A 12782-nucleotide genomic window follows, 5' to 3' on the forward strand; every position below is an offset into this window, starting at 1 on the left:
TCCAACAGTTGAGATTAATTGATCTAAATTCAGATTGAATCTGAACTCTTTAGTCAAATAATATGTCTTTCTTTGATTAAATACATCTCTTATATGTGTAGAAGTCTATATTTAGTTTAAATTGGACCCACCACATATATAGACACACGTATTACCACACGCATTTTCACTCTGAACTGTTGGATTTGAATTAAAAATCGTGCATATTAAATCTCAGATGTGCAAATTTTTTCGCTGGAGCGCTATTCACTGGAGGCGCCTCTCCCAGCGATCCCTTCTTCCCAAAGGATTGGAAAGAAAAAAACCTACTCCCCGATACCTTCCTCTCAGAGGGAAAAAAATAATCGCCTCAGCCACCTCTCTCTCACTCTCTCGCCTCAGCCCGCGCCCAGCTCTCTCTCTCTCTCTCGCTCTATCACTCGACCCATCATAGCACAAGTGTCTGAAGAAGCCCCTGTGCCAACAGCCTGCCCCTCCTCTCCCTGCCGCACTCTGTCGAGCGAGTTCAAATCCGTTACTAACGAGCCAGTGACCTAACTTCCTTGGACTAACTCGCATTATCATTTGTCGATTAGTGGCATTAAGCATGGCTGAAAAGGCTACAAAACCTCTTGCTCGACCTGTTCGGGTAAGCATCTCACCAAGCTTAATTAAAAATTTCAAATTTTATTCCTTGAGCATTTGCCAGTATTCAACTTGCTTTCCTTATCTAGCTATCTGAGATAATTTTAAAATAAAAAGAAATTTAGCCCTCTTATTATATGCTCAAATTTGAATGAAGGTCTGGGTACTTGATGCGTCCCCTGATAAAGTGAGAGCTGGTGGGGATAGTGAAGACCATCCTAGCGAACTCATTTCTTTTCTTAGAAACATGCCTGATCAGGTACATGCTTCTTATATAACTATTCTTATCAAGTACCATATTGCCTTCAAGAGCTTTAAGAGCATAATCTGTAAAATGGGTACCACAAGTCTATAAAATTATTGTTTACCAAGCAAACTTGTGTAAAATTCTTTTTTCATGAGAAAAGGCACAGAATTTTTATTTCTATAATTTCATTAAACATAGAAATCAGTCACACAGGAATAAACATAGAATTTTTATTTTTAGAATTTCATTAAACATATAATTTTATTTTTAGAAATTTCGTGTCTGGCAGTATTCAAGGACTGAACTGTGACAGAAAATAAAATTATTTTAGAAAACAGTCTCTGAATAGGGACCTTTTGTGAAATATTAAATAATTGAACCAATACCAGAAGTAATATTATTTCAAGATGGATTTGGCCACATGTGAATATTAGTTTAACCTTTCTAATTTTATTATATGTGTTCAATTTGAACAATTATAATCTACCTTTAGGGACCTTTTCACTGACTGTGCTATGGCTGTTGCAAGGCCCCTCCAAATGCTAAGGTTTATGCTTGCTTGATTAAAGGCTCTTATAATTTCTTCTTTAATTCATTTTTTTAGTATACTGTTACAGATCTGTTGTATGCTTGATTAAATGCTCTTCTAATTTCATAACATAGTTTGATAATGGATATTGGAAGGTCACTTCTATAGAAATTGGTAATGAGAACTCAATACTCCAAGCACTGCATTGCAAAATTCAGCACAATTTATAACAAGACAAATTATGAAGAAAGTGAAGGGCCAAATTGCAAATTAACCATGTACCAGTAGGCGCTGGTATTCAAGAAGGTAGTGAAAACTGAAAAGCGAACACTGAAGTCTCTAAGCACTGGCTCGAAATGAATGTTATAATCTTTTTATTCATTTTTTTTCTCAAAAATAAGTTAAAGGGCACAAGTGTCATTATAATTCTTGAAAATCCTTTTAGTTTTCCTCCAGTACTCAAATATATATATATTTTTATTTGTGTGCTTTGAAGGTTCATATTTTAAAAGTTTCTCACAATATAATGTCCATGTGGTACATTATTGTAGGTTGGAGAAGACACTGAGGAGCTTCTTGTGTAAAGTGCATACCAAGTCTGCTGATCCTATTGGCCCTGCAGGTACTGTGTGTCAAAGTGGTGCTTTTAATTTTTGAGCATATACATATATTTTCAGTATGGTTTGTCAGTATGGTGTGCCGGTATGGTTCTGTGGAAGTTTTCAGTATTCTTTTTTTATTAATTATTTTTATGTGCATGTGTTTTTAATAGATGTGCCTCATCTTGATGTTTAAGCATCTACTGTGTTTATTTATTGAAATAGCAACGATCAAAGATTCAAAAAGTCTCCTACTGATTATGCGAGGGGAAATAAATCATTATAAGATTATTGTAAATTATGTATAATGTTTTACTCAAATATGTACTCAACATTTGTTTCCGCTTTCCAACTGACACTCAGCATCTGTGATATTTGGAACAAAGAATTAGGGGTATATAGGTGTAATGGTGAAGGCATAATATTAGATTTTGAAAATTTTTACCCTTTATCAATCAGCCTTAATCTCTAAGTCCGAACTGTAATGAATATGTTCTTAACAAAAATTTACATCTTGACTTTCTTAATTTTGGTTAATTTTCTTATTTTAAGTTTTAACAATTCATCGGTATTGACATGCAACTCAATTTGGATGTCTCCTGTTATAATTCTCTGTCTAATTTATTTTATAATCTCAGCAAAAGAAGATGTCAGAGAGGAGCCAAAATTCTCAGCCTTTACTAGTACTGGGAGATGCTTAGATGGCCGATCGGCCAAGTAAGAAGATAGTGTACCAGTTACAGTATCATCTACTGTGAATCACCAGGTCTACTCTTAAGTAAAAACACTCAAGCAAGAAAAAGGAAAAGGTGTCAATTTCATTTGAGTAAAATTATTTCCTTCCTATTATATAGATTTTCCAATAAAAAAATAGAAATGGTACCAATTCTTTTTTATTTTCATTCCGATTAACAAAATTCAATTGACAATCATTTCTATTGAATACCATTGAATTGAAATCAATTCAACTCCAACTAGAGTGTTCTGATCAGTGTTAGGGATAGAAAATTGTACATAATTTGATTTTAATTTACTTGTAATTTCTAGGTTATTTTTGTTTTAAAGTGACATATAAATGGGTTATTTTTCAACAATTTGCATGGCTCAAGAATTTTTAGCATTAATTGCGGTGCTCTCATATTGTTACTACGTTACTGGAAACCAATAGACCGGTACGATATTAGATAACTTTAGTACCAGTGAAAACCCACTACTGTCACCACTTTGTTCTATGCCTTGGATGCATCTATTATATTTGGGATTAACTTCAAACCCTCTCTTAAATATACAAATATATGCATCAAACATGATTATGTAAAAGGATAAATGAAATTACAGTCCCGTTGCAACGCACGGGCATGATACTAGTATATACATATACATATATGTATTTACTATATTATATTATAGTAAATAGGTATTTTTTTTTTTAAAAACCATGGAAAAAATTCACGGTTCCGAATTAAAATTTTGGACCGTGAATTTTTTCTACGGGTTGGGCATTTTTAAAATTTTGGCTAAACTCTGGTTATTTTTAATAAAATATTTTTAAAAATGGGTAAAAATAAAAATGTCAGTTTCAAATGCCTCACGTATTCATTAACCGTTTTTCTTTTAATAGAGTTCTAAATAGCTAGCTATGGCTGTTTTATGTAGTTTTTCCGCAATGACGCAATAATTGCTATTTAGAACCTTGAAAAAATTTAAAAAAATTTTTACTATTTTTGGATAGTCCATAATTTAAAAAACAATGATTAATTTTGTACATATCTTCAAAAAGAATAAGGCTACAGTGCTATGGGTTGTATAGAGGGCTGTAGTGCTATAGCTCAATATTCGAGTTTTCAAAATCTTAACAATCAATCTGAACCATTCATCTAATTCTCCATATTAATCTGTTTGGAGACCAAATTTTACATTTTTTGAAAAAAATTTATTATTTTTTTAGATAGGTAAAAAATCACTTGATCTAAAAAATTATGCACCATTTAGATATTTGATTTTCTACCTGTCTAAAAAAATAATAAAAAATGAAAAAAAATGAAAAAATTGGTCTCTAAACAAATATTAATATGGAGAACAAGATGAACGGTTTGGATCGACCGTTAGGATTTTGAAAACTTGAATATTGAGTCGTAGCACCATAACCCTCTATACAATCCATAGCACCGTAGCCTTACTCCTTAAAAAATGGTATCCAATTTTGAAAAATATATATATAATTTGATTTCCAAGCACATTTTAATATGGAAATCATGTTGAGCGGTTCGAATCGAGTGAGGCATGAAAAACATGAGGTATTTGAATCTTGCTCAAGTAACATTTACAAAAATGAAATGTAAATAATCACGTCTAGTCTAGTGATATATGTATTGTTCTCTATGTAGAAAATCACGTGTTTGAAATCCAGGACCTACATTGGAAGTGAGTTGAAGGACTTTGATCCTCATAAGAAAAAATAAGAAAAATGAATGAAATGTCACCTATAAATTTAGAAGTTTGTATTGTTAATTAAAAGGGATATCCATATACAACGGTATGAACAGAATCGATTATGATCCTCCTGCCCCAAATAAATACGCATAAAGGCCATTACAAGAATTCATGAAATTCAGAGCTGCAAAGAGGTTGCAGCAATGGCAGATATGACTGAGAGATCATGCTGGCCGAGGTGCAGATGCTGCTACAAAGGGCATAATGGTCTTTTAACATGAAGGTGTTTCATCAGTAGCTCGCAAGTGATGTTGGTTACATACATTTGTTAGTAGGAGGATAATTGAACTTCAAAACAGACAGCTTATACAAGGATAGATTAAGATTACTATAGTATAAATATTACTTACATTTTTCTTTCTTGTTTTGAAGTAACACGAATTTCTACTTGCTAATTAACAAATGTTTTACCTTTTTTCTCAATAGATTTTTTTTTTTTTTTTTGTCAAACTAACTGCATTGCATTCAATTCAAAAGTACAACCCTATTTTGACTTGTGCTTTGCTAGTCTTTAGACAACTTTTGCGTAGAGAACTCAAAACTTGTTCATTCAAACATAGACTAGATAGACTAATCAAGTCTTCACAATTGATAGGACAAATTTAACCTAAGGTGATTGATTTAAAACAGAAATTATCAAATTGGTGACTTGATAATGGTTCCAAAAATGCCATAAAAAGCATGGAATTAAAACACTTGATGAAAAACTATTCAATAGAACTTACTCATAAAGCAAAAAGAGAGATGAAATATTTAATCTAAAACTTAGTTTGTTACAACAACGCCTCAAATAAAATTAAACTAGAAGACCCTCTTTGGTAAATAACAAAGCCATCATGTGAAACATGAAAATGGCATGTACCAGACAAGAGAGACGGTTAATAAAGGACCTTTTAATTTGGTATTCCTAATTTCAAATTAAAGAAAACTACCACTATCACTGCCATGAAAAGGGAAGGCTATGCGCAGAGCCATTCTCAGAACCTTCCCCAACAGGATATGGACACAACCCGTTACAGTACCGAAACCCAACAAGAGATACATTCTCTGAGGAATGCATTGGATTCAGACCTGCACGAAACTCGTTTTCGTGCAAGTTCAACTGCGGGCTGAGCTGCTGACCCATAGACATAGCAACAGAGGTAGTAGATGACAGAAGAGAGAGAGCACAAGTGGATTCAGGTGCTCCTTGCCAGGTTGACCCGGTATGGAGGTTATCATGCATCACTTGTAGTGCTCCGAGATTCACACTGGCTTGACTGAATAAGCTGTTTCGAATTGTTGAATTATGGCCATTTTGCATGGAGTTCCATTTGGTGGACTCTTGTGTAATGTTAGGAGAGGTATACATTTGCGGATACGATGACATTCTTGCCCCTGCGAAGATAAATATGTAGGTGAAATAATTGAAAATATGACATTTCTAATCAAGCTCTATACACTGACATTTCTATTCCTTCTCTCTAGTACTGGTCTGACGTAGATGATTTGTACCAGACTATTATGTTCCCTTATGGTACTGCAGAAACACTGTTTGACATGGTTTTGATAAATTGATGGTTCGGTTCCAGGATGGTATGGTCGAATACTGGTGATATCAGTACTAGTACTGTATGTATTTTACTGGTACAGTACTTCTGTACTGGATCCAATTCTATACTTTAACTGATAATGTAGTCATCAAAAATTAATTGGCAACAAAAGAGAGAGAGAGAAAAAAAGACTAGAGTCTAGAGTGATTGTCACTAACTCAGTATCATGATTTACCATGGTGATTTACAAAAATGCCCCCAGGAGAAAGAGGGTCTGGCTGAGGTGGCTTTCTTCGGCGGCGGTTGTGGCCAGCAAGGCGCTTCCGGCAGCTTCTCTTCACCTCATCAAACTCAACTAGCAAATGAAACCTATTTTAAACCATTTGTAATAAAAAGTTATTAATTTTGCTATTTTCAATTGATAGAGGCAATTGGCTTATTATCAAAAGGGAAAGCATATTAAGCCTAATAATTAGTAGCAATAAAGAGTACTGAACAGTTCTTAAGGGGCATCATCTAAGGCAACTGGGAACTTTCTCTTCATTCAATGATAATTCATAATTATAATATCAAGGTATCAACAAAAATAATGTTACTAACAACAATGGTAACAAAGATGTGAGAAATATCAAATGCACTAATTCCCAAAGAGCTGAAACAGTTACATGATAAATCTATTCAAAATAATGGTTATATATGTAGATGGATTGTTGTCTAATCGACAGTCAAATTGTGGTTTTATCCTGTATTTAAATAAGGAGATTTAAATCATTAGTATGGGAAAATTGGGAACTTAAGAAAAGCACAGGGGACCAATAACTTCTGACAAGATGAAACCAAAGAAAAATATTCCAATCAAATTATTACCACAAAATATGGATATATTCCTTCAAAAGGTTTCGGGCAATTTTTTTTACAAAACCGAAATCACTACAGAGGATAAGTACCAATCAGCAGAAAAGGAAGCAAAAAGGATAACTTAATTTCTGATAAAAAAAAATTGCAAAAAAAACCCCGCCGATTTAACTTTTACCTAAAAAAGCGGACACCACATGACAAAGAAAGTACAATTAAGTATTGATATAATACAACTATAAAAGCAACATGTAGTTCAAGGAAATCATTCCTAGTAAGGTTGGGCTCCAGTGAAACTTTATTCCAAAAGAGATAACAATAATTACCAAGTTGGAAAACAGAGATGAAGACCATCACCATCCACACACACACACACACGCACACTCATAGCACCAACTCTTTTTTTTAAGATAAAATAGACCCAAACTTTGCCAGATGTTTTCTACCACAATGCTTCAAAAGCGTATAATTAACCCCACACTAACAAAATTGAGGAATAAAACAAAACAAAACACATGCTAGGAAAACATGAAGAAAATAAACAATTGTTTTTTTTTTTTCAGAAATATCCTGAGTTTGCCAAAAATAGACCCATTGTATTGCACCTCTTAACCAAATAACAGATCAGAACAAGAGATATTTATGCAAATTAACCCAAGAAATTAAGAAATTACCTGCTGCACTGCTGACAGAACCTCTGTTCCTTCCCTCCTACCATCACAACAGGGGTTTTTGAATGCGCCTCACAGACCTTATGTTTTCTATGATAGTCCCTGCACTTTGACAAATCCGCCTTGCAACCCTCCACCAAACAAAAGACCTCTCTGTCCCTTGACCTCCTCGACAGAGCCGGCGGTTGTGTCAGGTGTGGAGATTGGTTCGTGAGACCCACAATGGGGTTTATCTGGTTTGATCGGATATCAGAAATGGCTCCTAGCGTGAGTTCTAGTTTAGAAGAACTGCTCTGAGGCATTAAATCTGTAGCGTAGTCCCAATTAGAGGCCATTTTGGTACCGGTTTCCCATTCCATTTTAGATTAGCTCTGCTCTATTTTTCTGGCTAGAAAGAGGCAAACCAAATAAGAGGAGACAGAGCTGCTATAAAGGGAAGGAGGGAAGAGAAAAGAGTGGTATGAGAAGTAGATAAAGGGAATATGTTCTTCTTGTTTCAGTTAACTGAAAAAGTGGTCGATTGACTACTTACTAAAAAAAAGGAGAATATTTAAAAGGAGAAGAAATTAAATCAAACAAAATGGCTTTTGTATAATTAGCGAGAAAACCAGAACAGTTAGTTGGAATTGACGATTGAGAATTAGAAATCAAGAAACAGAGCTCGGGATTGGAATTGTGAAAAGGAGGAAAGGAATGAGAGAGAATTGGAGAGGAGGTGAGAGAGAAGCACTAAAATCCAAGAGATGAAGAGAAGTAAGAATCAAAAGCGTGGGATGTAAGAGCCCAAAAGACTGGGAACTGAGAGAGAGACACTGTACTACAGTACTGTGTAGTAGAAACAGGCCCATAATTTTTTGCCAAGTCATTCTTTTCTCCTTCTCTCACTGTAACTATTTTATCAGACCTACTGACAGGATTCCAACTGGTCAATAAATGGAAATGGCATGAGAGAGAGAGACATGAAAGAGAGGTTGGTGTGGTCTAAAAGCCAACTTCAGATTTCTTTTTTCTTTTAAAAAAAAATATAATCAAATTTAAAGAGAAATTTCAAAACTTATCACAGTAGCACTATAGAAACACAGGAGATTTTTTTATAAATAGAATTACTTTTAAAACTTTCAATATAACAAGTACGCTTTGTATAACATTTAGAAAAATAGCCTCCACTAATTCTAGAGATTGGTGGAGCTATTTTTTCATCCTGCCATAGCATTTTGCACAGTTGGTCACACCAGATACCTCCATCGGTTATGTGGATCGGTGGAGCCTCAAAAAATGTCTCCACCGATCTCTATGATCGTTGTAGCCCCAAAATTTTTGTAAATTTTGTAAGGGAGAGATGAACATGTCGGGCGGAATTTTGTAAATCAAGGCTCCACCGATCCCTAGGATCGGTGCAGCTAAATATGGGATCTTTTGTGGCATTCTGTGGCAATGTTGTGGTGAGGTGCAAAAATGGCTCCACCAATCCCTAGGATCGGTAGAGAAAATGGGTTTCTTACTCCACCATCCTAGGTATCGGTGGAGGCTATTTTTCTAAATTTCGCACAAAGCATGATTGTTCCGTTAAAATAATTAAAATAAATTATATTTAAAAAAAATCGAAATACAGCCCCATTTTAATGAGGACCGCGTGATAATGCGGACCCGTAAATAGTGCCGCATTATCATAGTGTGGCCCTATTAATTTTTTTTCCTCAAACTTTTGAAATATCTCAGAGGATGCAAATTCAAATTTTTGAGATATTATTTTATTTTATTTTATTTTGTTGTAATTTTTCAACTAAGACTATAGAAATTTAATCACCGATAGTCTTAAATTAATTTTTATTATAAAGAAGTTTAAATAGAAATATATTATTTTATTTTATGGTTATTTTTTACCAAAGACCCTAGAAGTTTATCCGCCGATATCCCTAAATTTATTTTTACTACAAAGAAGTCTAATAACATATATTTTTTTTGTCATAATTTTTCACCGAAAATCTTAGAATTTTATTCGTCGATATCTTTAAATTTATTTTTAGGGGGAATTTCATATATCCCCCTCAAAAACTTCAATATTACGTATTTCCCCCTCAAAAAACTGTAATAACATATTTATCCTTCAAAACATTAGAAACTCACATATTTACCCAAAATCACTAAACTAGTTAAATTTAATACTTAAAATTAAATAAATCATATTAATTAATGAAAAATGACTAATATGTCCTCCCTCCCTTCTTTCTCTCCTCTCTCTCTACTTCTCCAAAACCTGGCGCCAAAACAAATCTCTCCCACAAAAACCTGGCGCCAAATCTCCTTAATTAATACTTAGATAACTCCCCTCTCAATAATCCAAAAAATAATATTAAAATTAGTTACTCAAATAATGAGAAACGTGAGATTCTGCGAGGATACTTGCTCGGAAAACAACAAACCACCTGATGCATATTTTTTTGTATGCTTTGTGAAAAATAATTAATCAAACCATTTCAATCCATAGTTTAAAACATATAAAATGCAAGTATGGGCAATCATAATCACAACCAAAAATTAGTAGACATCACAACTATTAGACAATCAAACATTATTAACTCATGACATCACACGGCTTTGACTTCTTACTCTGACGTGCTTGTGAATTCTTTTCTCGTCCCCTAATTTAAAAAATATATATTGTTAGTTTTTACAAAAGAAGTATAGTTCTACAAGTTCAATGATTTGTATCAATAAACATGAACCAACAATTAATTTTAAAAAAGACAATAAACATGTATATACTGGTATCTACGTCAATAAAAACCAGAATCTTGATGATTTGCAAGTGTATGGATTTAGTTTTCCTATGTAATGCTAGCCCCTTTTTATTACAATTTCTATTGGGCTTTTTCACAAACACCTTATGTGCGACACAAATTCCTATTTTTTTTCCTCAGTTTTTATTTTTAGTTATGAAGAAATTATGTTATACTGGTTCTAGTACAAGATTGGAGTTATAAAATGGTATTTGCCCAATATATTCCCATAGAATTGCTTGCATTTTGAATACGACCTTAAATCAAATGTATGTCAGAGGCCTCTATTATGATATACATTAAAACAATAAATCACAAAAATACCTACTATGTTTCAATGGATATAAGAGAAATAGATGAAATTACTCAAATAACAAAAAAAATGTTGATATCAGAGAAGGGCAAGGCACTTATCAGAGAAATCGTTGAAAACCTAAATTAGTACTTACTCGATAATAGGTGAATTAGGCATATTCTCCCATCTAGGTCTCGAGCGATTACTTGCAACCAAGTCCACGTAACTGTGCGGAGCAAGTAAAGATTGGCCATTCAAGTCTGATATTATATCATGGAGGCTCGGAATAAGTGGATATTGGGGTGATGATGCCATATGCGAGAGGGGCGAGGCATTAAGTTTTCTTTGAAGAAGAAATTTATGTGAGATAGGAAGATAAATTTATGGTGAGAGAGGAGAATTTTAGAGTGAGTTTTTAGCGCCAGGTTTTGGAGAAGCAGAAGAGAGGAGAGAAAGAAGGGATGGAGGGCATATTAGTCATTTTTCATTAATTAATATTGTTTATTTAATTTTAAGTATTAAATTTGACTAGTTTATTGATTTTGGGTAAATATGTGAGTTTCTAATGTTTTGAAGGGTAAATATGTTATTATAATTTTTTGAGGGGGAAATACGTAATATTGAAGTTTTTGAGGGGAATATATGAAATTTCACCTTATTTTTATTACAAAGAAATCCAAAAACATATATATTATTTTATTAATATATAGGGGCGGTTGGAGTATTTAAAAAAACAAAAAACAAATGCGGGGTAGATTTGTAGAAACTTTTTTTAGGGTATTAATAAAAATTTCCGTCGTTACTTGGTGATCATTAGGAAATATTGAATTTATTAATTCACCTAATATGCATGCTCTCGTTGGATGGCTCCACAGCCTTCCAATTTCTCTGTAATATTTGATGAAATATTAAAAAAAATAAGATGTCTAATTTTGGGTTGTCAATGGCACGCTTTTATCCGTTTACTCGATCCGTTTCATATTCGAAAACACGGATAAAGATAAAAAAAAATTTATCTTATCGAATACAGGTAATGATTTCTTTCATTATCTTATCCGTTATCGTATAAGATAATTTTTAAAAATAAAATTATATATATAATTATATATGTGTTGGGTTTTTGAGGCTACCCAATGCCATTAAACTTAAGTTGCAGAAAGATCGTAAAACAAAAATTTTATTTCTAACTCAAGCCGTGAATTAAAAGGGGTGTACCGGAAAGACCATCGAAAGTGTCACTTTCCAGTCTTTCATTGCAAGAACCATTTTAATGCTTTAAGATCTACTCCTTTATTGATTTCTAAAAATTAAATCTATTTAATGATTAAATAAATTAATATAACATTTATACCTTGTTTCCAAATTACAATTGAAATGAAGACCAACTCGCCTCAAAGCACCAGACGTCTGATGCCTCTATCAGTTATCCACCAGGACTAACCGGAGATCAGTTTATTTCTCTTACCAGAAATATCATAAACCACGGTATTCGCAAAAACACTGTTCACCGTAAAGGCATAATAACACTATTCACAAATCTACGGTTATTCTGATTCACTAATAAGCAAAAACATAAATATCACGAAATTCAAGAAAACACTATTCAACAACCCAAAATATTATACGTGAATTACGTATAACTTTTTTTTCTAACCCGAAACACTATTTGGGAGAAAAACCGAGAAAAAGATAAAATAGAATATCGAATCGATCTGATACGATACAAGTGAATTAGCAAATTTTCTCTCTACCCCTCACCCTCTATTTATAGCCTATTGTGGCAGTTTGGAAAATGACCGAAATGCCCTTGGCAAGGTCGGTTAGGGGTGAAATGACCATTTAACCCTCGCCCAATAAGCTTTGATTAGTTTGGGCTTTAATTATTAATTAAGACTTTAATGTTAATGGACTTTAGGACCAAAATTTAAATTTATAATTAACATTTAAAATCCAAATCAAATATATATAATTGTTCTGAACAATTATATTTCTTTGAGTTGTTGTTTCGGTAACTTTTATACAACGTACCGTGTACGCTTATAAATTAACATTTGTTTTTTCTTGTCATTTTTACATGGCATTTATAATTTAATTATATCACGTATAATTAATCATCTTATTATTAATTATAATCAATTTATAATTAATCAATAAGAT

At 33.1% G+C, this 12782-nt stretch overlaps 1 protein-coding gene and 1 long non-coding RNA gene across 3 annotated transcripts; one reads left to right on the plus strand and one right to left on the minus strand.

Annotated features, from left to right (window-relative positions):
• Positions 1–350: 350 nt before the first annotated feature.
• On the plus strand, positions 351–3128 carry LOC144562287 (uncharacterized). The gene is made up of 4 exons (XR_013514039.1): positions 351–628; positions 782–883; positions 1365–2022; positions 2638–3128. It is a non-coding gene; the product is annotated as an uncharacterized LOC144562287 (long non-coding RNA).
• Positions 3129–5226: 2098 nt separating this feature from the next.
• On the minus strand, positions 5227–8476 carry LOC144561843 (squamosa promoter-binding-like protein 14). 2 transcript variants are annotated; one of them, XM_078310942.1, is made up of 3 exons: positions 7554–8476; positions 6260–6393; positions 5227–5869 (listed from the first exon to the last, which is right to left on the minus strand). In XM_078310942.1, the coding sequence occupies exons 1-3, from the start codon at positions 7907–7909 to the stop codon at positions 5430–5432; spliced, it is 930 nt and encodes a 309-aa protein (XP_078167068.1). In that variant the 5' UTR covers positions 7910–8476; the 3' UTR covers positions 5227–5429. The 2 variants fall into 2 exon arrangements, with proteins under 2 accessions (XP_078167068.1, XP_078167069.1); XM_078310943.1 differs by lacking the exon at positions 7554–8476 and adding an exon at positions 7058–7249.
• Between the last annotated feature and the right edge of the window lie 4306 nt (positions 8477–12782).

Source organism: Carex rostrata, chromosome 11 (assembly GCF_964058835.1).
Source record: "Carex rostrata chromosome 11, lpCarRost1.2, whole genome shotgun sequence".
NCBI lineage: Eukaryota > Viridiplantae > Streptophyta > Magnoliopsida > Poales > Cyperaceae > Carex > Carex rostrata.